The sequence below is a fragment of the Cyrtonyx montezumae genome, unplaced genomic scaffold (assembly GCF_038088225.1).
Source record: "Cyrtonyx montezumae isolate F1298 unplaced genomic scaffold, pur_monq_1.0 scaffold_8, whole genome shotgun sequence".
In the NCBI taxonomy this organism is placed as follows: domain Eukaryota; kingdom Metazoa; phylum Chordata; class Aves; order Galliformes; family Odontophoridae; genus Cyrtonyx; species Cyrtonyx montezumae.
Genome location: NW_027072089.1, coordinates 77,314,357 through 77,337,050, shown reverse-complemented (window position 1 = coordinate 77,337,050; position 22,694 = coordinate 77,314,357). Strand labels below are relative to the sequence as shown.

The following is a 22,694-nucleotide window of genomic DNA, read 5'->3' as shown; positions in this document are numbered from 1 at the left end:
CTGTCTGGGGTAGCAGAAGCTTAGCCTCAGGCTGTGGGATGTGTAGTCTGGAAGAGAAGGGATTCAGGTCCCAATCACCCCAACTGCAGCAGGGGTATCAAGTTTTGCACCTGAATTGGCAGGCCAGCATCTCCTTCTTTGTGGAGCAAAAAGTAACTGACTAAGGTGAGCAGAATCTGCCAAAGAAGAGGATGGTTTTGGATTTGTTGTGTCTGATGAAAAAGAGAAAAGGGTGGTCAGCTTTAAAAGTTACTGTAGGTGTTCTTGACCTCATCACCAGGACACCTGTGGCAGCTGCTGCCTCAGTACCTTCTTCATTGACCTCCACAAAAGCTTTGTGACTAACTTTTGATATGAAGAGGTCCTTCTTCGCTGACATCCTAGTGAAATCAGCCTGAGCAGGGTCAAAAGCACTTCGTATCCCCATGTTGCTCAAAGCAGATTTAAGATCATAATTTGCTTCCATCTTCAACTTGGGCAGGTACAGTTCCACTTTGACTTTCATCATGCTGTCTGAGTTGGACCATTCAGCTAATTTTTCGTAGGTCAGCTCTCTTTCTACCTGCAATGAGTAAGAAAGTAGTCATAATGCAATAGGTGAAAAGAAGGTGTGCACACACTAGATGTAAAAGTCCAACTACCAGCTGTGGGTACAGCTGAAATGTGCTCCATGTTCTTAGGATATGATCCTGGAGAGTGCTGAGCAACCTATGCTCCTCTATCTGTTTCCTTAAATGCAATGAGGTGTAGAGTGAACCTTCAGAATAATTCATTATTATGGAGGAGGATATCAGATGTATTGCTTTTATGCAGTGTTTGACATAACCATATTAATAGGTGCTCAGTATGTGTACATTTAAGGTATTTCTCTTAGTAGCAGTAAGTAAGTGGAATACATGGGACCTCAGTTGCAAATAAAAATATGTTTGTCCTAATCTACTTTGATTCAGAGACTGATTCTGGCATGGTCATTAAGTGGCTGCTGATACCTTCTGTGTCAAGATAGTCAGCACTAAGTTTGAGAAGCTTCATTACAAAATATCCAGGCTGCAAGTGACATAAAGTTGATTAAAAGAGCTCTCAGAAGATTAATTCTAGGGCATGGTGGTTTCAGTTTGGTTCTTGCTTTTGTTAATCTGCTTTTCTGGTGGCAGAAAAGGGAGCACCAAATTGGCTAAGAAAGTAGTGTGGACATACTTTTTCAGTGTATCCTGAGGTAGATTATTGTGCTTGCATCATTAACAGATGCCCTGAAAACTAGGCTGAGCAGTCATTGTGTGACAGCCTATGAACCAAAGTATGTATGCATCAACCCTCTTTCTGCTGTGATTTTTAAGTTCATTCTTCCTCACTATTTTGTCATGTATATCTATTAATGCCTCATAGTGCTTGTGATGCAATATGTCAGTTTTACCAGCTCCAGACCAGTGGTGTTATCACTGATGTCATCTGGTAGGAGTACGAATGCGCTGAGTTCATTTTCCACATACGGCAGCTCAATAATTTTGAATTTCATAGTTCGTTCATGGTGGATCAAAAATGTATCTTTCAGAAACATCATCTGTACTGGCTTAGTCTCGGTCTGTGAAATGATTCAGATGTTAAAAACAAACAAAGAAAAGACAAGTAGTTCTTATTCCCTAAGGTAAACGTTAAAGATTGCTTGCTTTGTTGAACTGAAAGCGAGAATATTGTACACAAGGGTAAGACTTGACATCATCTGAATATTTTTCCAGTGCCCTGATTCAGTCACAGGGATCTTAAAAAAAAAAAAAAAAAAAAAAAAAGCATGAACACTTACCTGCTAACTTCATTGCATGCAATGTGTTTCTCATTCTTTTGAAAGAGTTAGCTCTTGCAGACAAATAATTACCTTGTATGTTTCAAGTTTTCAAAAAAACCTTTACATTTCTTGAGCAAATGTGTTGATGAGGGAAAAAATATATATGTTGACTTTAGTTCTCTGATGTCATCAACTCTTCTGCATACTTCCAGTCAGTACTGATAGTTTGAATTTACCTGTGAGCTATATCTGCTGTGACCTATGCTAGCTTTTCCCCTTCCCCAAACCATAGGGGTTTGGATTACCACGTAAAATTGGATTACATAGTAATCTTCTGAACTCTTATGCTGTATTGTGTTCAGACTTTCACTGATATGTCCACTCTCTCTTTTCCGTTGTTACACAAGAGCAAAAGCTTACCTGCTTGCAGGCTCTGCCATCAGTCACCCTGTCAATTAAACCTTCTGTGCACCATCTACTATGACAGGTCCTAAAACTGCACGTGTACTATAGTAGGTTTCATGTAATGCAACCACAGTATCGACACAACTGGTTCACATCACCAGGCATACAAAAGGTGTTTGCACTCATAATCTTTGTCAAACAAGGTAAGTGTTTTGGTTGAAAATTCCTTTTGCTCACCTTTGACACAAACCAAAACTATGCATGCTGTCAGCTCTGTAAATTGATCGTGCACAATCAGTGAAATACTGTAAGCTCAGTCGTGCCCTCTGTGCGTACTGAACACATCATCCATACTCACCTAGCTAAAATGACAAACCCTCTTGAAAATTCCACATGAGGTTTTGTGCAATGGCCAGGGTGTTAGGAAAGAATGTTCAGTGTAATTACTTGAGCTCAGCTTACAGAGCCTCTGTCTCAAGAGCGGCAGAAGGGACCTAGGTGTCTAAATGCTGCTCTCAGGAGTAACTCAATTATTTCAGAAAATGGTATCTCAGTTACAGAAATTTCATCTTGCCCTGAAGCTGCTTAACTATGGTGTTTTCAATTGTTCTGGTACCAGCAAGCTGCTAACTTAACTGAAAATCCTATTCTCATGCATCTGTGTGAATGAGACTGCCAGTTTATTTTCACTGTTGCTGTGCTTGAAGTTCATACCCTAAGCTACTACTATGAGTAGTGTTGCAGTGGCATATGAAATGCAGGTGAAATATGTAGGGGATTCTTGCTCTGTGGTAATAGACGTATTGAAGGAATGTACCTTGCTTAATCTGAAGGGCATCTCAGATGTATCTTTTTCCAGAAATCTCTTCTCCCAGTTTCCTTTGAAGTAAATAGCACTTACTAAGACCAGTACAGTGTGAGAATCAATAGATCCTGCGGGTAGCAGATTCTGGATCTTGCCTTAAAAATCAAACAAATAGGGCTGTTAATTCAGTATGACAGCATGACTCACCAATTTCAGTTGTGCTTTCTCTGTGCCTAGCTATCTTGCAAAAGCGTTAGCACTTTGGAGATTTTGTTTCCTATGCATTTTTCATGGTGTACATATGTAAATGGCTTTTGAAGCATCACTGTTTTGTAAAACATTCTTGTTTCAGTAGTAAAAGATGTTAAAAAGTGTGTTATGAGTGGAAATTCTGTGAAGGTAGTTGCAACCAGTTGAAGCTTGTAGAAGTAAAACTTTCAGTAATTAGAGTGGAGCCATGAAGTATCTACTTTTGCTTCCTTATGAACAAATAATTCAGAAGAGGCTGTGATGTGAAGAATCAAGGGGAAGGCTCTGCAAGGGGCAGCAGTTGTTTTTGGTGGTAGGCTTTCTTCAAGACATTTAACTGCGATTTATTCATCACTTCCCCTCAGTATCCATCCTTTATGTATCCTAGCTGCAAGCAGAAATGCAAATGATTTTGAAGTGAGAGGAGAAGAAAAAGCCATCAGAGCAGTACTTACTCTCAGTTTCATTTTCAACCCAGGAATTGATCTGTGCTCTGGCATGTTCTGCATCTGTCTTAAAGTTTACAGCTTGTGGCTTTGCTTGGTAATACCTTGCAACGAGTTCTAAGAATTTCTGAAGGATAGAATTGGAAAATGCATGCCTATATAGTTAAATTTATTTAACTATAAATAGTTAAATAGTAGAAAAAATCATTTCAACAGGTTATGCAATCTACTAATACATACGTTAAGAAAATATAATTAATTTAATACAAGATAACCCTTAAAATAAATTCTTAGATGCTCTATGTTAAATAATAAGGACTGATCAAAATGAAGTATTTTTGTTTTACGGAGAATGATGCTTCACATTTTGGTATTTTAAATCCAAAATGCAGATTTGTAATTTTGAGATCCCATGTAATAAATATTCTACCCTTTTTTTTTTTGTTTAATTTTTGATTCCTCAGAATAATTTCTTCATATCATTGAAATTCATTTTTCTGCTCTAAGATAGGGAGTTCAGTACAAGAGAGGAGAAGGGACATCAAGTTGAAACAATGTTCTTAGATTTGTTTCAGAGTCAAGGAACCTGACGAGAGTTTATGAGGTCAACAGAGGGTCATATATAAAGGGAGTGTTAGGGTAGAATAAACTAGAACTGACTTCTACATTGCTGTCTTCTATGAAGCAGTTCATGGAGATTCCCAGCAGCAAATTCCCTGATTAGTCCACATAATTATGTAGAATGTGAGCTGCAAGCATTCAGTAGGACTTACTTAATTTAATGACTGACTAATTACTCAGGAGACTGAAACTGACTCCGAGATGAAAAATGGTAACTTCATTAAATGCCACCTTCCAGGAAACCAGAAGATGATTAATACAATGTCATTTCCTAAAAAGATTTCAATGATACAGAGAATTACAAACTCATGAGTCTGTACAGGGCAAATGAATAAGTAAGCCTACTGGGCATATGGATAAGCATGATGTATTGGAACAGCATTTTGCAATAGGAAGTCCTGCATCACAGATCTGTTGGAGGTTTTTGAAGGTGTCACGAAGCCTGCAAGTCATCATCTGCAGAATTCATAGTTCTAAAGGCTGCAGTAGACTTAAAAGGCAGGACATTTGTAAAATTGTGATTGCCTCTTTTGGTAATACCTCTTCATGTCAAATTATTCTCAAGCAAAAATGTTCAACTCACAGGCAGTAATGGGTAGGTCTTGTCCCCAAACAGTTGGTTAGCACTTTTCATCAAGTAAGTGTTTCTGGGTTTGTTGATGGCTGACAGGAGTTCTTTGAAGCCAGAGTGGATGTTTTCAGTTTCCTCATACTCAGGACCCTTGGAAAGAGGCACCAATTAGTACGGGAATATTTTTTTGTCTGAAGCATTGCACCTTCTGTGATTGTTTAAAAAAGCCCCAGGTCATTTTAGTTTAAAAAGAGTGTGCAGGGATGGAGCTCTTTTTTGAGCGTCGGGCACTTTTGCAGCACTGTGTGTAACTGGACAAATTGTTTTATGTCTGTGGGTTTATGATTTCGTTCTGCAGAACTGCTTACACCTTTGAGAACATCAGCTGTCCTCAGATGGTGCACCCAGGATGTTGGGTCATCTCATTTCAGTTGTAGTCAAGCCTAATTTTGATTATCACAAGAGCCATTAAGGTAGCATTGCAGCTTTTGAGGAGCTACTCTGTTCGGACAGATACTAATGTCAGGGAGTGGAGCTGATTTGGATTTTCTGTTTGGTGTGAATTTTACTGTTGCCATTTGGATTTTGGAAGGAACCTTTCTGGAATGTCTGTGGTGATGGCTTTAGGGACCAGGAGCTTGCTTGTCAGCTGCTGCTTTAGTCATGTAGGGATAAACTGCTTGTCCCTGCTCCCCATGAGCTGCTTCAATTACCTGCCCCATGGCATATATCATGCACTCACCATCACAGATGTGAGAAGAATTCTTTGCTGGTGATACATGGGGACTTGTCATAAGATTGGTGAAGAGGCATTCCTTGCTCTGGTCTTTTTTCATGCATGCTGAGATACAGACTTTCAGAAGGGATTGGAAGCCGAATGAAGGATTTGATAGGTGAAGGACAGCATAGCAGATAGGTTTTGCAAGGCAGTGGGGACATAGCGAAGAGGCAGTAGAGGGAAATATCTGGAGGTTTACACCATACAGACTTTGCTACAACTTAGAAAGGCGGTGAATAGCTAAAATGAACGTGGGCGTAATGATTTATCTTGAACATTAGTCCCTGGCCACCTACAGGGAGAATGATGTAACTGCTCCTTTTCATTTCCAGTTTTTCTAACTTGGTTTCTTTGAGATCTTTTAGTTTCTGTGCTAAGGAGATGCATCTTGTTTAAGTTTACAGACCTTTGAGGCTCAAGGAGTTCATTTGAAAAAATGTTCTATGCAGTTCTTTCTGCTGTCAAGTCTTTGGGAAGCTGATGAGCAAGGATGAATCAGCAGGTGTTAACGTAGAGGGAGACATTGTTTGCCTGATGTGTCCATGACAAAGGTGGAACAGAGTTTAAAAGGGTAAGACTGGAGTCAGATGTGAAGGCAGTGGCTGCTTTCCAGTCCAGGAAAAAAAACAAAAAACCCTGATGCTAATAAGAGTATTACTTGTTCCCATTGCCATAGAGCAGCTAAAAGCAAGGGATGCAGTGTGCAGGTCAATCACAATGTTTCTGATGTTTCTGTTCTGCTTTGAAGTTCTGAGTTTTGGAGTTCTATAGTAATATTATCTGTTTGTTCACATTTTTTACATATAGCTTTTACTGAAATAGGGCAGTAGGCATAGACAAATAAGTTTTAGAAGGTAAAAGCAGTTGTTGTGCTGAACTATCCCATTCTCTGGGATTTGTTTCTGTGAGTCTTGTTGAAATAAATACCATGTCTCTTTTCTTTGGCCTCCTCAGAGAAGGCGCTGTCGTCTCTAAAGGTCTTTCTTCTCTTGCAGCCTGGTTAAAATGAAGAACCTGTGGCAATGATAAATTTTCATAAGGATGGTTTGTTTTGTGAAGATAAAAGTACTCTAGTGTTATGTAACCATGTCAGCTTTCCCCTTAGGGTCATTCAGCAATCGTACCCAATGTTAGCCTATCAAAGTTACTGAGAACAAGACCTTACTCTAGATTTAGTTTCTATAACTGTATCATAATGATAGCAATTTTAGTCGTATTTACTGCTTAATAACAGATCAGTATGATTACTCAGACATGAATTTATTTGGATAAATGGTCAATTTATGCTTAGCAAACTGGAATTTATTTTCAGATCATTATCAGTCAGAAACAACATAGTGTGGTTCAGAGTCTTACTACTGGGGCACCAGTGTAAAACTCTAGAGTACATTACATAGAGTAATGTGTTTATGTAAATGCATATAATCTAGGAGTATACCGCAGAAAGTTTTGCAAGAGCAGGCATAAATGGTATCATATTTTCATTTCTAGTATACTCCCATTGTTTGCAGAATCTCAAAATGCCACAGGCAGGGCCACCAACCTCCAGATGTGGTACTAGACCAGGCTGCCCAGGGCCCCATCCCACCCAGTCTTGAACATCTCCAGGGATGGGGCATCTACAGCCTCTCTGGGCAGCCTGTTCCAGCACCTCACCACAATCTCTGTGAAGAACTTCTCCCTGACATCCAATCTAAACCTTCCCTCCTTCATGAGTGTGTTACCTTATTTATGGACTATCTGTGTCACAGGCAAAGATGTTTCTGCTGCTGCTGTGCAGCCAACTTGGGTTCAGAGAGCTTACTAACTGGATGTGGAGAATGAGAAGATAGTCTCTAATGCCAGTAACTTCACTCTGCCAGACCAGTTGCATTGCTCTGGCAACTGTAAGTGTAAGCTAAATGTAGAGGTAAAAGCAGAGAAGGGAGCTCTTTGGAAATAAATTGGAAGAACAGTGTTCTGCAGGGCTTCATGCAGTGTTATTTTTTTGCACTCAACATGATGACAAATTAGTGGTTCTCTCATGTAGCTCCTTTTTGTTCCATGTTGGCAGGTGAATAATGCAAGTCACGTGGGAGCCAGCTTTAAGGTGTGATAACATTGCTAATTTCAGAGCTTACCTTAGCCACCTGAGTTGCTGTGTCACCTTTTGCACCCAGATGGACCATAGCGAGAGCAGTCGCAATACTCCAAGAAGCAAAGAAAATGTTTTGTCCTTTGGAAGTTTCATCTAGCTTTTTGTAAAGGTCCAAGGTGAAGCTGTTGGTTGATGCTGAGAGAGACTCCATTGGTACAGCCTGAGGCAAATGATTAGCAGAGAGAGGTGATGACTGCTTCTTCACAATATTAAAAAAAATGGGAAGTTACTGGTGGGAAATTGCCTGCACCCTTGTGAACACTGTAGGAATGGCCCTGCAGAGGCCAAAATGCCAAGTACAGTCAGATAGGAAGTCTATTTTTAAGATATGCACTATTTCTCCCTTTCTCATCTCTCTTAAATGTATTCTTGTTTCATCTCTTTCACTTATTCATCATCAGATAAACGCTATTTTAGTTAGAAGTGCTTTCACAAACCAATATTGTTTTTACAAAGTATTTGCTTAAGTTTCATAGAATTATTCTTCCATTCTGAGAGAGCGAAATAGAAATATTTCCCAGTATGCTGCTCTGAGCTTTTATTCTTATTTCCTTAAACTTCATTATTTTCTGCTGAAAGAAGTATTGTGAGTTCATAACATTTGTCACATGCTTTAGAAGGCTGATGGAGACCTGTAGATTGTTATTTGATCTTTGTGAACATAGACCTACATTTGTCAACTGTAGCTGGATTTATTAATGACTATTTTTCAAGTAAACTCTTGTGTCTTACATGCAATTCCAAACAGTTCCCATTTTAAACAACAGCTCTGCTCTGGTTTCGTGCTGGTTTATCAGAACCTGCATATTTTGCATTCTCTTTCTGCTTCTGTCTTTATGGGACAAAATCAAAGATAATAACAAAAGCATAGAAACCCCAGGGTTAAAGTAATTTTTCATACCTTGTTTCAGAACAGTCTCATGGTTCTTACTAGCATATTTTAGATGGATTTAGCACTGTTGGCAAATATTAGGATAAATTCAGAAATTTCCCTTGTCAGTGCAGGATTGCATCAGGTGAAAGACTAAACATTAGATCTGCGAAAACCACTGGAAGTTTCAGTCCAGCTTCAGTCACAGTTTGCATGCTTAAATCAAAACTCTCAGTCCAAAAATCAGTTGCCTTTGAGTCTTAGAGATAGCTGGAGCTTTTGGGATTCTCTGATTTGGATTTCAAAGATTCCCAGTGCTTTAAAACAGCTTTGAATCGTTCTCAGGTGTGCTTCAGAGGTGAATGCCCTTCAGCCTAGCTCGTACCTTAAGCATTTTACTTTAAGCCTGGTATTTAACTGCTGTGCCTGGAGGAGCTAATCAGCTAGATACTCCCAGAGAATATCTGGGGAACTGGGCTGAGCTGAATGCTTTTGCTTAAAGAATTTCAAACTGGTATCTCCACTATTGCCAGAGCTATGTCAGAACTGAATCTGCACACAGCAATCAAGCATTTCTAAGGCTTGAGAGAGAGCCTGTGTTTGTATGAACATCGCCTGTCTAATAATTGCTTTGATAAACCAGGAAAGGAAAAATCTGAATGCTGATCCAATAGTTATTCAATATGAATAAAGTAGAGGCTTGAACAGGGCTGAGTGTCTGAAACACTGCATTATGGAGTCGTGCAGTCACGTGTGTTCAACCCCAGGATCAGTAGGAGTGTTTTCTCTTCTGCAGTCAATATTCAGTCCTCTGACCCTAAATCAACTGGTAGCTTGGGTGAATGCCTACAGGTGAGGAAACTTGCACTCGCAGGCTGTGCAGGTTTTTCCCAGTCTGGATGTGCATCCTGAACACTGAGCCTTTTGTGCAATGTTTCCTAAAGGTTGCAGTTTGTATGAAGACTTGAATGCTACCTTTCCCTGCATGATCATCATTTAGCCACTCAGTTCCAGAGAAATTATATAAATTTTTAAGATTGTCAAGATAAAGCTGGTTATTTAGGTATGAATATTTACACTACCTGAAATCCTGTGAGAGAGGGAAGAATTAAGATGTTTCTTCAGCCAGGATCTGTGGTGGACTGTGAGGCAATTAATTCTTCTGGAAATGTAGAAATGCTTGCACCTCCCTTTTCCCAGCATCCTCTTCTTGTATTAATATGCCTGTTCCCTTGTTTATTCCCATTTATTCTCTCCATCTCTGGATTTCAGTATTACAGAGAGAGAGATCAATTCAACACCACTGTTGGTGTGTGTCCTGAAATGTGAAGCCCAGTATGCCTTTTTCCCAGTGGTGCCCTCCACAACCTTTGTCTGCAAGTATGTAGGAACTGCAGAAAAGAACAGAGCCACAGTGCACTGACAAGGGACATGTTTAAATGATTTTAGTGTTTCCTTTTCTTTTTACTCTATAAACTGGAGAATTAATAGAAACTAATCTCAAAGATGTGGCTGAAAGGAAGTACTGAAGTAGTCTGTTAATGTCATTTATCCTGCTGTCAAATTTCAGATTGGAAAGATTTGAATACTTGTGGTTGTCAGGTCACATAAAGCCCTCATTCTGTGATATTTTACACTTAATCCTTTTATGTCTCTGCAGTCAGATCCTCGAGGAAACTCAGATGCTACTCCCACAGTCACTTAAAGTAAGTGATTAAACTTATTTGTACTTATTTGAACTAGTGGATGGTGCTTTAACAGAATATATCTCCTCCTGGCAAAGGAGGTGAAAATGCTTCAGATAACCTACAGGCCGTGCGCTGCACCAACCTTATTATCCTCCAGGAATGGAGGGAGTTTCAGCCACTCCCAAAAAGCTGCAGAGCTACTTGGAAGCTTGCTTGTAATTATTTAATTTACTGAAACTGTTTGTTGTTTGCTACTAGGGAGTGAAAGTAGCAGATTATATGAAATCAGAGATCAGTAAAGGTGTGTAGTGCAAGACAGTTATTGGTACACAGGCATTTTATTTTAACCAATGTAATTAGTAACTGCAGTTTTTATCTACGTGACTTGGATTAAATGCATTGATCCATTTTCTTCGCAATTATTATATAGATTGTCTTTTATGTGTGATTTCTTAGGTGTGTCTTAGGAGTACTCTCTGCCCACAGCTGTGACACATGCAAAGTAAACTAGTTACCGGCATGCAGTCAACCTATGTGGAAAAACATTAATACGAAGAAAAACATTAATACAAAACCATATGTAGAACTAGAACTCAATTTTTATGTTCCTATTCACTTTGAATCTGGCTGATACATACACAATACAAGGTTTCAGGAGTGACATGTATGCCTGTCCTTTTTCACTTGTTCTCCCACATTTTTCATACCTGGAATATCCATCTGATTTTCTTCAGAAATCTATTGGATGCTATTATGTTTAGTTCTGTGGTTAAGAAACGTGCTTGCTACATGTCTGAAACTGCAGTTACCTGTTTGTATGTTTACGAGAAGTAAAAAAGCAGTTAATAGTGATACTTACTGTACTACAAACTACAAAGATTGGCCAAAAATACAGGAAAATTACAAAAGGGTGTCCAAACTATGTGGACACTCTGTGGCATCTGCTGCAAGATCCTGTTTAGTAAGAGGGAGTAGTGTTTCAAAGGGGAGAAAACATGGGAAAGAAGAGATGCTCTTGGTTTTGCTGTGCCACGCGGAGGAGAGGAAATAGTGGCTTGCTGCAAACAGAATGGTAGAAACAACGTGTTGCAGCATCAAGACCCCTGCCTGACCTGCTGGCCATAAATAGGTTGGTTTCTGACAAATGGTCATAAAAAGTTTTCTGATAAAACAAGTCACTTTTCTCAGGCATTCTGATGAAGTCATTGTTCGTCCCCAGCTTTCTCAGTGTGGATGTGAGATTGTATCTTTCTGTCTATTCTGTTGTAGTACTCCTATACCTGTGATCAATTTACTCTGTAGTTTGGTCCATCTGGGATTTTGCACTTATGCATGGTTAAAAAAACAGCATGATTTAGAATCGGTGCTAGGCTATGTCCAATTACAGTTTTTTAACTCTGTGGGAAGTCCCATTCACTCTTGTTGCAGTAGACCTATAAGTGACTGGAGTATAAATAATATTTATGAAGGGATTTTCCTGTTCCAGTTACTGAGGGTAAAATAAAAACCTTAGAAGAACAAACATTTGCATTTTAGTTTAAAATAGGCTTTTTTGTTGCTTTTTTTTTTCTGCAACCAAGTCTTGAGTACTAAAAATACAGCAGCACCGTAACATTCCTTGTCTTTATTATGCCGTCCTCTCTTTGCCATTATCTGCTTCTCGTGAAGTCAGTCTACCACAGAGGTGGGTGCTATTAAACTCACGAGGAACAAGGAGACTGAGAGTAGTCAGGATTGATACATGAAGAGCAAGTCATGCTTAGCCAGCCTGACTGCCTTCTACCACGAGGCAGCTGGCCTCTTTGATGGGCGGACAATACCGTATGTTGTTTACTTTGACGTTAGAAACTACATTTAACGCTCTTTCCTGTAATATTCTTATGGCCAGGCTGACAAATTATGGGTTAGATAAGTGGACACCACCAGGCCCAGAGGGTTGTGATCAGTGGCACAAAATCCAGCTGGAGGTACGTAGCTAGTGGAGTACATTAGAGTACATTAGTGGAGTACATTGGAGTACTAGGCAGACAGATGAACCCTGAGCTGGGGGTTACAGGTGAGGGAGGGCACTGAGTTTAGAAGCAGCATGGTGTACAGAGTAGAAGGTGCAGGTATTGTTGGGTGGAGGTATATTTTCAAATAGACTACCTTTTGTTGAGGTGTAGAGTGAGCTGTAATATAGGTGGAATTTTGCTGAGAGTGTATGTTTATACAGTACCACCCTCCAGCATTCAAATCTTGTTGCTTGAAATAATATTCTGTGACACGTGGTAGCCAGGTGTCATAATGGCTACAAGATTTTATGCAATTTCTCATAGGCATAGGAAAGCACAGCTGCGAGGAAACTGATGTTGCTGATGTAGCGTTGAATGTTTGAAAGCTGCTTTTCTGGGCGGTTCGCTCTGGTCAGACTTTTATTTTTTGTGAATGATGATGCAGAAGAAAATGAGCTTTTTCAGTAGGTCCAAGAGAGGCTGATAGTGCAATAAGCAGTGGTCAAAATGGGAAACTGAATGCTTACAGTGAAAGTAAGTTCAAATCACAGAATTTTAAAGTTTGGAAGGGACCTCTTGGAGATCATACAGTCCACCCCCCTGCTAAAGCAGTTCCCTACAGCAGGCTGCAAAGGAAAGCATTCAGGCAGGTCTAGAGGAGGAGACTCCACAACCTCTCTGGACAGCCTGTTCCAGTGCTCTGTCACCCTCAAAGTAAAGAAATACTTAACTCACGTCTGTATAGCATTTCCTGCATTGCAGTTTTTGGCCATTGCCCCTTGTTCTGTTGTTGCACACCACTGAAAAGAGTCTGGACCCATTTTCTTGACTCCCACACTTTAGATATTTATGAACAGTTATGAGATCCACTCCTCAGTTTTATCCACTATGAATAGTCTCTGGTCTCTCAACCTTTCCTTGTATGGGAGATGCTCTAGGCCCCTAATCAACTTTTGCAGCTTTCCACTGAACTCTCTTCAGCAGTTCCCTTTCTTTCTTGAACTAAGGGGGCCAGACCTGGACATAATACTCCAGATGTGGCCTCACAAGGGCAGAGTAGAGGGGGAGGATCCCCATTCTCATCTTGCTGACCACACTCTTTTTAATTCACCCCAAGATGCCATTGGCTGCCTGGGCCACAAGGGCACACTGCTGGCTCATGGCCAATCTGCTGTCTACCAAGACAGGTTTTTCTCCTCAGACCTTCCTTTCAGCAGGCTAGCTCCTAATCTGTACTGATGCTTGCAGTTATTCCTCCCCAGGTGCATGATCTTACACTTTTTCTTGTTGAAACTTATCAGTTTCCTCTCCACCCAACTCTCCAGCCTGTCCAGGTCTCACTGAATGGCAGCACAGCTTTCTGGTATGTTAGCCACTCTTCCTAGCTTCATACTGTCAGCAAACTTGCTGAGGATGCACTGTATCCCTTTATCTAGATTATTGACAAAGATGTTGAACAAGACTGGGCAAATGCTTTAACTCTGTTATCATAGGCTTTGAGTTAATTTGATGTGATTAGTAAATTACTAGGGTAACATGTTGAATAACAGCGTTTTCAGTGTTGTATGAAATCTAGTGGAAGTAAGGCCCTGGTTTATTAGAGTGTCTCAGCACTTTGTCAATTAGCAATAATGGGACGGTTGTTTTGAAACAGCAGGAGTGGAAATGTGTGTCAGCCATCCATTGTACAGGATGCTTTAAAAGAGCTGGATGAGTCAGAATCTTGCATAGCACGAGCGCAATTCCAAATTCATTTATTGTTTAAATGTGTATCATGGCAAAATTACGAAGTGAAGCATCCATAAAAAATTTATTGATGTTTCTGTCAATACTGGGACTATCTTAGCTGAAAGGCACTCACAGGTTACAGATCATATACTTATCAACCATACAGGTAGCAAGGGAACAGTGCAGGTGTTAGCCAGGAAACAGATATAGTTATGTTAAATTGGAAATGGGAAGCAAATTTGAATTTTTTAGATCATGTTTCAAAAAGAGGTAGCAATAAGGCATGTTGCCTGTGGTTTTCTTTGCAATTTTTGCTGGCTAGGATACTCAATCTCCAGAGTTTAGAGAAATAAGGACAAAATGCAAGGTGAACAAAGTTAGCAACTATTTATCAAGGATTTGCTTTCTATGAAAGGCAGTTTCATTAGCATAGTGGAAAGGAGCAGTAGAGAAATGGTCTTTGAGGCACAGGGTGTTGTCTGGGTGCTGCCTTACTTAAGAGAAAAAGACATAGGCTTCCAGTACTTATGGCCATATGGTTGAAAACTGAGCTTTTAACGCTATGGTTCACTTTCATTTTTCCTTCAAAAAGTGAACTTCGGATCCCTCTGTGAGCAAGGAATAACTCATTCTACTGGGCAGCAGAATCTGCCAAAAAACAGAATGGTTTTCGATTTGTTGTGTCTGATGAAGAAGTGGAAAGGGTGATCAGCCTTAAATTTCAGAACATGGCTGATAAGCCCACTTGTAACTCTTACAATTACAGCAGTAGCAGCAGCTGCCTCAGTGCCTTTCTCATCAACTGCAACAAAAGACTGGTGACATACTTTGGAAATAGCCAAATCCCTCTCACCAGCCATTCCGCTGAAATCAGCATTGCTGTTGAAGGCACTTGCCATTCCCATGCTCCTCAATGTATTTGTCAGGTCATATTTGTCCTCCAGTGAGAACTTTGGCAGATGCAGATCCACGAGAGTTACTGACATCTTCTTTGAATCAGCCCATTCTGACAGCTTCTCGTAGGTGAGTTCTCTTTCCAGCTGTTGTTTAAGAAATAAGAGGAATTTGATAATTGCAAGGTTAAACCTATTAATTATTATTTTTTTAATCAAACAGTTTAAACATTTTTTAAAATGGCATATTTAACTGAAAATATGAAATATAAATTGCCTTTATTGATGGCCGGAGAACAGTCTGGAAAGCAAATGTGAGACATAATGCTGCAAGTTTTTCAGCACTACTTCTGCCAAATTAATTGCAGAAGAAAGAAAGGGCACCCTACAACCTGAGGTAGTACTGCCCTCTTGCCTGGGCACTGTGCCACCAGTGTTCAGCTCAAATCAAACAGAGGAAAGTAATGAGTAGTATTTTTGACATGGTAGAGACCAAGTGTTTAACAGACTTGCAAATGTAATAACCACAGTGGCAGATTTTAGTATTGTAGTAACTGCATTGTTACCAAAATCTTAGCTTTAAAGATAGTTAAGTAAATGCTTTTGGAGGTGAAAAGAATAGGAACAAGGTGGTGATTAACCCTCTAGGCCATGGAGGAGAGGTCTGTGTAGCAGACGCATCGTCTCCAGAAGAGGCTGACTCCTTCTGCAGTACCATCACCCCCAAGTGTGCAGAGAGGCGAGATTTAACCTGTGCCAGGCATTTGTTATTAGGCATGGGGCTATTGAAGAAGTAAGCATCTGATCTGCATTTATCATTACTGGTCCTCATTTCTTACCAAAATATGACTACACAATGGGGAGAAAAATACATTTAATACTTATCTAATCCTCCCGGGAAGTTAACTCAGCTAGTGGGGAGATCAAAGTACATGTCCAGGAGGAGATATGGTCATCAGCCTGTCCTTTTTGTTGTAATGACTGGATGGTGATACAGAATCGATGTAGTATAACTTTTTACCTGCTCCAGACCCGTAGTGCTGTCTTTGATATCATCTGGAAGTAGGATGAACATACTGAGTTCATGTTTCACATATGGCAGCTCAATCATTTTGAAGTTCATTTTTTCCATGATAAGAACTGGAAATGTGTGTCTCATATACATCATCTTCACGAGCTTGGACTTGTTCTGTAAGGTATTTATTTATCTGTTAGAAATTGTTCCTTGAAAAAAGGAATTCCTTGTGAAGAGGAAACTTTCATAAGCAGCTTTTGTAACAGAAATTTGACGTTCTTTTCCCAAGGCCTTCCTTGACTGGACAATATTGCTGATCTTGGCTCTTGTCCTGGAGTATTTTATCGGGGACAGAGCTAACTGATTTTTTCTTTTCCCCAGAACGTGCACATTAACCAACAAAGGAGGGAGGAAGGGAGTCAGAAGTGTCTGCAAGAATTAGGGGGAATGGAGCAGGCATGGTATACAGCCACCTGACACTGCAGCAGTGAAACAGCTATGGTTTAAGAGGATAAATGTTGTTCAGCCTTTTTGTGGTCTCTTCCCTCTGGCAATGTTACTTCTAGTCTCACTCAGCCATACACCCAGCCAGTGGGCCAGGCTGCTGCATCTGTATTTGACCAGCTGTATTTGCAGCAGGGCTGTGCAGTACAAAGACTTGGGTACTGCATTCACCCATGGCATGGCATATAGCTCCTGTCTAGGGAACATGGATTCTCAATATCTGATTTTTACAGTCTAGCCCTTTTAACTAAGTTTTGCAAAAAGGCTTTAAGTGATTCTGGCATTTCTGGAAACTGTGTTCCGTTTGGATCTAGTTATCCTTTGCCTGAGCAGCATCTTAATGTTCCATAAATATTGGTGAGCTGACCACTGACCCATTTTGCTGTAAACAGCTTTTTGGACAGTCTGTTTAACACAGAGATGCCTAAAGGACTGATGAAATAGAAAGAAGGCATCAGTAGGTGCAGTCTCCAGTCTCCTTGCTGTAAAGACACCAGATGAGCTTACCTTGCTTAGTCGGAAGGGTTGCATATCCGTGTTTCCTGCCTGAAATTTCTCCTCCCATTCTGCCTTGAAGTAAATGGCATTGACCAAGATCAACTTGGTACTGTTCTTCACATCGTCTGAACTCAGGAAATCCTTGATTTTGCCTTTTGAAATCAGAAGAGTCAGGTTTTACTCCAGTGTAACGCAGTGAGGAAATGTTTTCATTATGAAGCAGACAGCCATCTACTGTCTCAGAAGGCATGACTTGGATGCCACAGTCACAGGTGTGGGAACAGGGTCCCAAAGGGGGCAGCAGGGAGAGGAAAGATGTTGGGGTCGAGCTGAACTTACTCTCAGTTTGTTTTTCCACCCAGTTGTTGATTTCCTTTCTGGATTGTTCTGGTGCTGTCTTAAGGTTAACCTTGTGTGGCTCTGCCTTATAGTATTTCTTACTGAGCTGTATATATGTCTGGAAAATGACATACAAAAAGAAAGAAAGAACAAATTATTCTGTATTGTACCCTATTTTAATAGTCCAAAAAGGAATTTGTTAGCTCCTGGGCTTGTTGTTAACTTATTGCACATAGATGACTGCAGGATGTAGCTTTTTGCTCTCTGCTGAGCAGTGAGTTAACAGTTAGGGAAGTAACCAAAGGACAGACTTTTCCCTACACTTATTCTCTTGTTCCCACTTTTATTTGGAGAAGAATGTGCACATCCCCTGGATGTGCTTATTTTAGTATCTCAGTTTCAATTGTATGTATTGAAGTTCCTAATGTTATAGCTGTATTGCATATAAAGGAGTCCTGCGTTACAGCCAAGTGCATTGTTACATACTGGGTATGACTGGTGCTTTCCAGTGAAGTTTATTACTGGAAGCCAAGGCTTGTCATTAGCAGCATTTCAGGGCTGCTTCAAATCTGTTCTATTAATGACAAGTGAAAACAATGCAAAACTTTTTTTTTTTCATCTTTTCTTAACCCACTTTGAAATAAAACTATTCAACTTACAGGCAGCAATGGGTATTTTTTTTCCACAAAGATACGGTTGGCACTTTTCAGTGAGTAGGTGTTTCTGGGTTTGTTGAGGGCTGTCAGGAGCTCTTTGAAGCCAGAGTGGATGTTTTCAGCTTGCTCGTGCTCAGGGTCCTTGGAAAGAGAAACTATACATTCACCAGTTTCATTTTTTGCATGAAGTTTTTGAAATACACTAAGGGATGCATGTGAGGGTAGGATTTCAGTTCCTCTTTTACTTTTTATCTTGTCAAATTTGCCTGTGCTGCAGATTGTGAGACTTGATTAACTGATTTACCATATTGCAAACCTTCCAGGCTATCCCAGTGACTTGTGCTTCCATACTTTTGAGTCTGAATGAGTGAAGGGAACTGAACTTGAATGCGTTGCAAAGAATATTGGGTGTTGTATTTTAAACATATAGAGAGCTGCAAACAAGAAATACCGAACTCTTAAACCTGTTTCTGGACACTTTGATTCTAGAGATTCTTTATCTTGGGATTTCAGGTCTAATAGATACCATTCTTCTTCTTTTTGGTCTCCCCCGAGAAGGTCTGGCTGCAGAAGAGCTTTCAGCCCCCACAGCTTTAGTGAAATGAAGAACCTGCAAACAGAGTTTCCAAAGGTAAGAATCTGGCATGAAGTAATTTGCATGACCTAAAACCTAATAGAGATAAAATGGTTGTCATGTTTGGCTCCTTACAATAACTCACTATGCTATCTTCTGTTCTAATCAAAGGGACACTGGAGCTGTAGTATATGTAAAACCTGCACAGTAACAAGGAACAGTATTGCTCTTCTCTCAGAGCGTCATCAAAGTGCTTCCTGCACACCCCAAGACTGAGCTCCCTTCCACAGGCATTGCACTCAGCAAAAGCAATGCATTTGTGCAAAACAAAATGTGGTGTTGAGCACCATATCTTCACAGAGTGACTTACCTCTGCCATCTCTTTTGCTGTATTGCCTTTTGCAGCCAGGTATGTCAGGGCCAGAGCGGATGATATACTCAAAGGGGAAAAGAAAATGTTTTTGTCCCTATTGGTCTCATTCAGCTTGTTGAAAAGATCAATTGTAAAGTTGCCAACTGATGCCGAGATCTGTTCCATTGCTACAGCCTGGAAAGAGGCAACAGACAGAATTGTGGTGTTTGAGTGTCCAAAATGATGTATATAGTGCACGAGTGAGAAATGTTATATTTGCAATGCAGTGCATAGGTACCTTTTGAAACTAGTAGCCTAGTTGTATGTTTTATCTTCTACATATACCACGTGCCACCTGCTGGGAGCAGCAATTTCTTTTAGGTTTTTTTTATCCATCTCAAATTTCCCTGTAATTATAGATACATCCTCTTTTGTAGAGCTGCCCTTTATTTGTGTTTCTTTCTGCTTTTCATTTTCAAAAGTGTGCAGATGTGTAAGCTGCGTATTTTGTTTGTTTTCATTTTTAACTCATTTTCCAAGTAATGTTCCCAGGGAAGCTTAAACAGTTTTTTTACATGGGACATCTGCTCTTTTCACTACCTCATTTTGGATCTAGATAGAATTTGGAGCTGATACTGAGAATATATTTAGGTGTAACTCTTAGGCTGTATAAGATATGAACGTTCCAAACTTTAACTGATGTTGTTTTCCAATAGGGAGACCAGAAAATGTTCTTGTTATTTTTGTTATTATTACATACAGAAAGATTTATATTTTTGGAATGGTAGTGCCGAAATTGCAGGTCAATCTTTGAAGTCCACAGATATTTATCAAGTTTTTTGTTACCAAAGCCTTTATCTCTTCTGGCAGCCGTTAGGCAGTCTATACCAAATCTGTACCGCAGAGCGACTTCCTCTCCTTGGAGAACCTGACCATGAGCATCAGGATAGTAATCAGTCCATTTTCCTCTACTTCTCTGAGTCCCTGGCCTGATCATGCACAAGGCAGAATGAACATGGTCTTTGCTTTACCTGAAGTATGAGACTCCTTTATCAAACTGAAGATTTTAATTAGTAAGGCAGCTACTGTCCTGACAAGATTTTCCTTCCTGTGATCAATTCTGCACCTAACTGTTTTCCTTAGCTCACGCATTCATTTTCTATAAGGCATGACATCTAGAAAAGCATAAAACAAGAATAATGGTTGCAGTATAACTCTGGTATGTTTTAATATACTTCACTGCCATACAAGCTGCAGATAACCATTTAAAAACATCAGAAAAGTTATTTATTTTAAATGTTTACCTGTGATCTCATGAGAGAGAAGGCTTGGGTCTTGTCCTCAGTCAGGTTCTGTGTCTGCGTGTTAAGCAGTGAATAAATGTAGGCATATAGTACAGTTTGCACTTCCCTTTCTCTCCTATATCAATTCTGTTCCCGCCTACTCAAAGCTTCTCTCTTCCGAATCCTGAAAAGATCTCATACAGTTTTGTCCTATTTGTTGACCTTGTTACATTTTATTTCCTTGTTGATCTTGATATGTTTTAGTTCTAGGCATTTTGAAGGAACAATGTGGATCATAATCTCATCTGCATTTGTTACAACACAGTTGTCTACTGAGAAGACAGCAAAACAGTTCACTCATTTTAATGATCTGGTGTTCTAAAGACTACTGGTCTGTTGTTTAAAATAAATAAACCTAGTAAAATGATTACAGAACCAGAATGCGTGGTTTTGGTGTCTGAATGTAAGCAGGTATTGTAGGCCTGGTCCAATTTTCCAAAGCTTGGAAAGTCGTTACTCTCGTTTTTGAATAGAGACCTGGACAGGCTGGAGAATTGGGTCTATGTGATCATAATGAGGTTCAAGAAAGTAGGTGTTGCACTTGGTTGTGTCTTTACTAGGATAAGAACTCACTGAGAACAGCCCTACAGAGAGAGAAGGACTTAGGGATACTGGTAGATGAAAAACTTAACATGAGCCAGCAGTGTGCTCTTGCAGCCTGGAAGGCCAACAGTATCCTGGGCTGCATCAGAAGAGGGGTGGCCAGAAGGGTAGGGGAGGTGATTTTCCCCTTCTACTCTGTCCACATGAGGCCCCATCTGGAGTACTGTGTTCAGGCCTGAGATCACCAGCACAGGAACAATGTGGACCTTTTGGAATGAGTCCAGAGCAGGACTATGAAGATGATTAGAAAACTGGAAGACTTCTGCAAAGACAGGCTGAGGGAGCTGGGCCTGTTCAGTCTGAAGAATTGAAAGCTCAGGGGAGACTGAATAGCAGCCTTCCAGTACTTAAAGGGAGCTTACAAATAAAGAGGGAAATCAGCTTTTTGCATAAGTACATAGTGATAGGATAAGGGGAAATCCTTTTAAACTAAAAGAAAGTAGACTTAGATTAGATGTCAGGGAAAGTTTTGACTGAGAAGTTGGTGAGGTGCTGGAACAGGTTACCAGAGAAGCTGTTGTGCCCCATCCCTGGAGACATTCAAGGCTAGGTTGCATGGGGCCTGGGCAGCCTGATATGGTGCCTGATTTAGTGGTTGTCAGGATGACTTGGAGCTAGATGTTCTTTGAGGTTCCTTCTAACCCAAGCTATTCTATGAATAAGACAAGACATCAGCATAAAATGTCAAGAGATTGTTGTTTGAATTAGACTGAGTGTCAAGCTTCAGAGTGAAGATAATCAGCACAGGCAGAGGCAAAGCCATGGAAGATGTAAGGCTGAACACGTTGCTTCTTGTGTTGGTGAAATAATCTTATTGCATCCGTGGCTGGGAAACGTTTTAGAGACTAAACACCGCAAAATACTGAGTTAGCAGACAGTACTTGCATGCAGTGGAGGGGAACAAGAATTGAAACAGCTCTACTGACAGAGCATGAGCAAGGATGGAGTGAAAAAAATACAACAGGGATAAATATGGCACAGCAGTTGTCATTCTACTGTCCCAGAAGACAGCAGAGTTGCTCTTGGGTGGTAAGAGAAGGGGAAGCTAGTGGCAACATCTGTAAGAGTCTAGGGGAAAGGGAAGGAAAGAGAAGGAAGGGAAGGAAACTGTATGGTGTGCCAAGCATTTTGCTGTAAGCCTGATTACAGGAACAGAGTGGGTCAAGTCTTCTGAAAACCTATAGAAATCAGTGTTATGCAAGGCAATGAAGAAACGCCAGAAATTAAACAAGTGATGACTTTAGTATGATGAGAAGGGTTACCAAAAAATCAGAGTAGAAGAAAAGTCCACTGCATGATTGATTGGTGGGGAAGGCCAAGCTAGAGAGATTCCAAGACCCAGAGAAATATGCTGAGAGCAAGCAAGCAATCTGCCCCTGCTAGTGAAGCTGCCTAAGTGCCAAAGAGTATGAGAAATGGAGGTGGTAAGGCAGAATGGATGTTGACAGCAGAGAAATAAGACACAAGCTGGTTGATAGGGACTTCCATAGTCCAGCTTGTGCTTGGAGCAGACCCATCAGTTTATACGGTCAGCCACAACCCTTTGAAGGATGGGAAATCCTCAGATTTTCTGGGCAATCTGCCCCAGTGCTTGCTATTTAGCATGGGAAAATGTTGTTCCTCAATGCAAGACTCATCCTCTAATTTTGTTGCCATTGGCCCTTGGTAGTGATCCAGCATTGTCAAGACGACATTCACTCTCTCATCTTTGCAACTATGCTTAAAATGGAAAAGGTGAATGTCATTTCCATTGGCTTTATAGGCTTTAGAGTTTGGATTCATATTGTTGGGGTTTTGTTTCTTCTTGACCTCCCAGAAATGGCTTTTGTGTCTTTATTCAT

At 40.3% G+C, this 22,694-nt stretch overlaps 3 protein-coding genes across 4 annotated transcripts in view; 1 reads left to right on the top strand and 2 right to left on the bottom strand.

Moving 5' to 3' along the window:
- The window catches only part of LOC136059152 (vacuolar protein sorting-associated protein 4B), a 382,624-nt gene that overhangs the window by 235,836 nt on the left and 124,094 nt on the right, over nucleotides 1-22,694 (top strand). The window lies entirely within an intron of this gene.
- Nucleotides 146-9,825, bottom strand: LOC136059157 (heterochromatin-associated protein MENT-like). 2 transcript variants are annotated; one of them, XM_065753136.1, is made up of 8 exons: nucleotides 9,749-9,786; nucleotides 7,779-7,955; nucleotides 6,586-6,672; nucleotides 4,893-5,030; nucleotides 3,698-3,815; nucleotides 3,006-3,148; nucleotides 1,415-1,582; nucleotides 146-562 (listed from the first exon to the last, which is right to left on the bottom strand). In XM_065753136.1, the coding sequence occupies exons 2-8, from the start codon at nucleotides 7,944-7,946 to the stop codon at nucleotides 161-163; spliced, it is 1,224 nt and encodes a 407-aa protein (XP_065609208.1). In that variant the 5' UTR covers nucleotides 7,947-7,955; nucleotides 9,749-9,786; the 3' UTR covers nucleotides 146-160. The 2 variants fall into 2 exon arrangements, with proteins under 2 accessions (XP_065609208.1, XP_065609207.1); XM_065753135.1 differs by lacking the exon at nucleotides 6,586-6,672 and having other exon boundaries at nucleotides 9,749-9,825.
- On the bottom strand, nucleotides 14,409-20,404 carry LOC136059164 (heterochromatin-associated protein MENT). The gene is made up of 8 exons (XM_065753145.1): nucleotides 20,212-20,404; nucleotides 18,926-19,102; nucleotides 18,508-18,591; nucleotides 17,985-18,122; nucleotides 17,326-17,443; nucleotides 16,996-17,138; nucleotides 15,991-16,158; nucleotides 14,409-15,116 (listed from the first exon to the last, which is right to left on the bottom strand). Exons 1-8 carry the CDS (start codon nucleotides 20,221-20,223, stop codon nucleotides 14,703-14,705), a joined length of 1,254 nt encoding a protein of 417 aa, XP_065609217.1. The 5' UTR covers nucleotides 20,224-20,404; the 3' UTR covers nucleotides 14,409-14,702.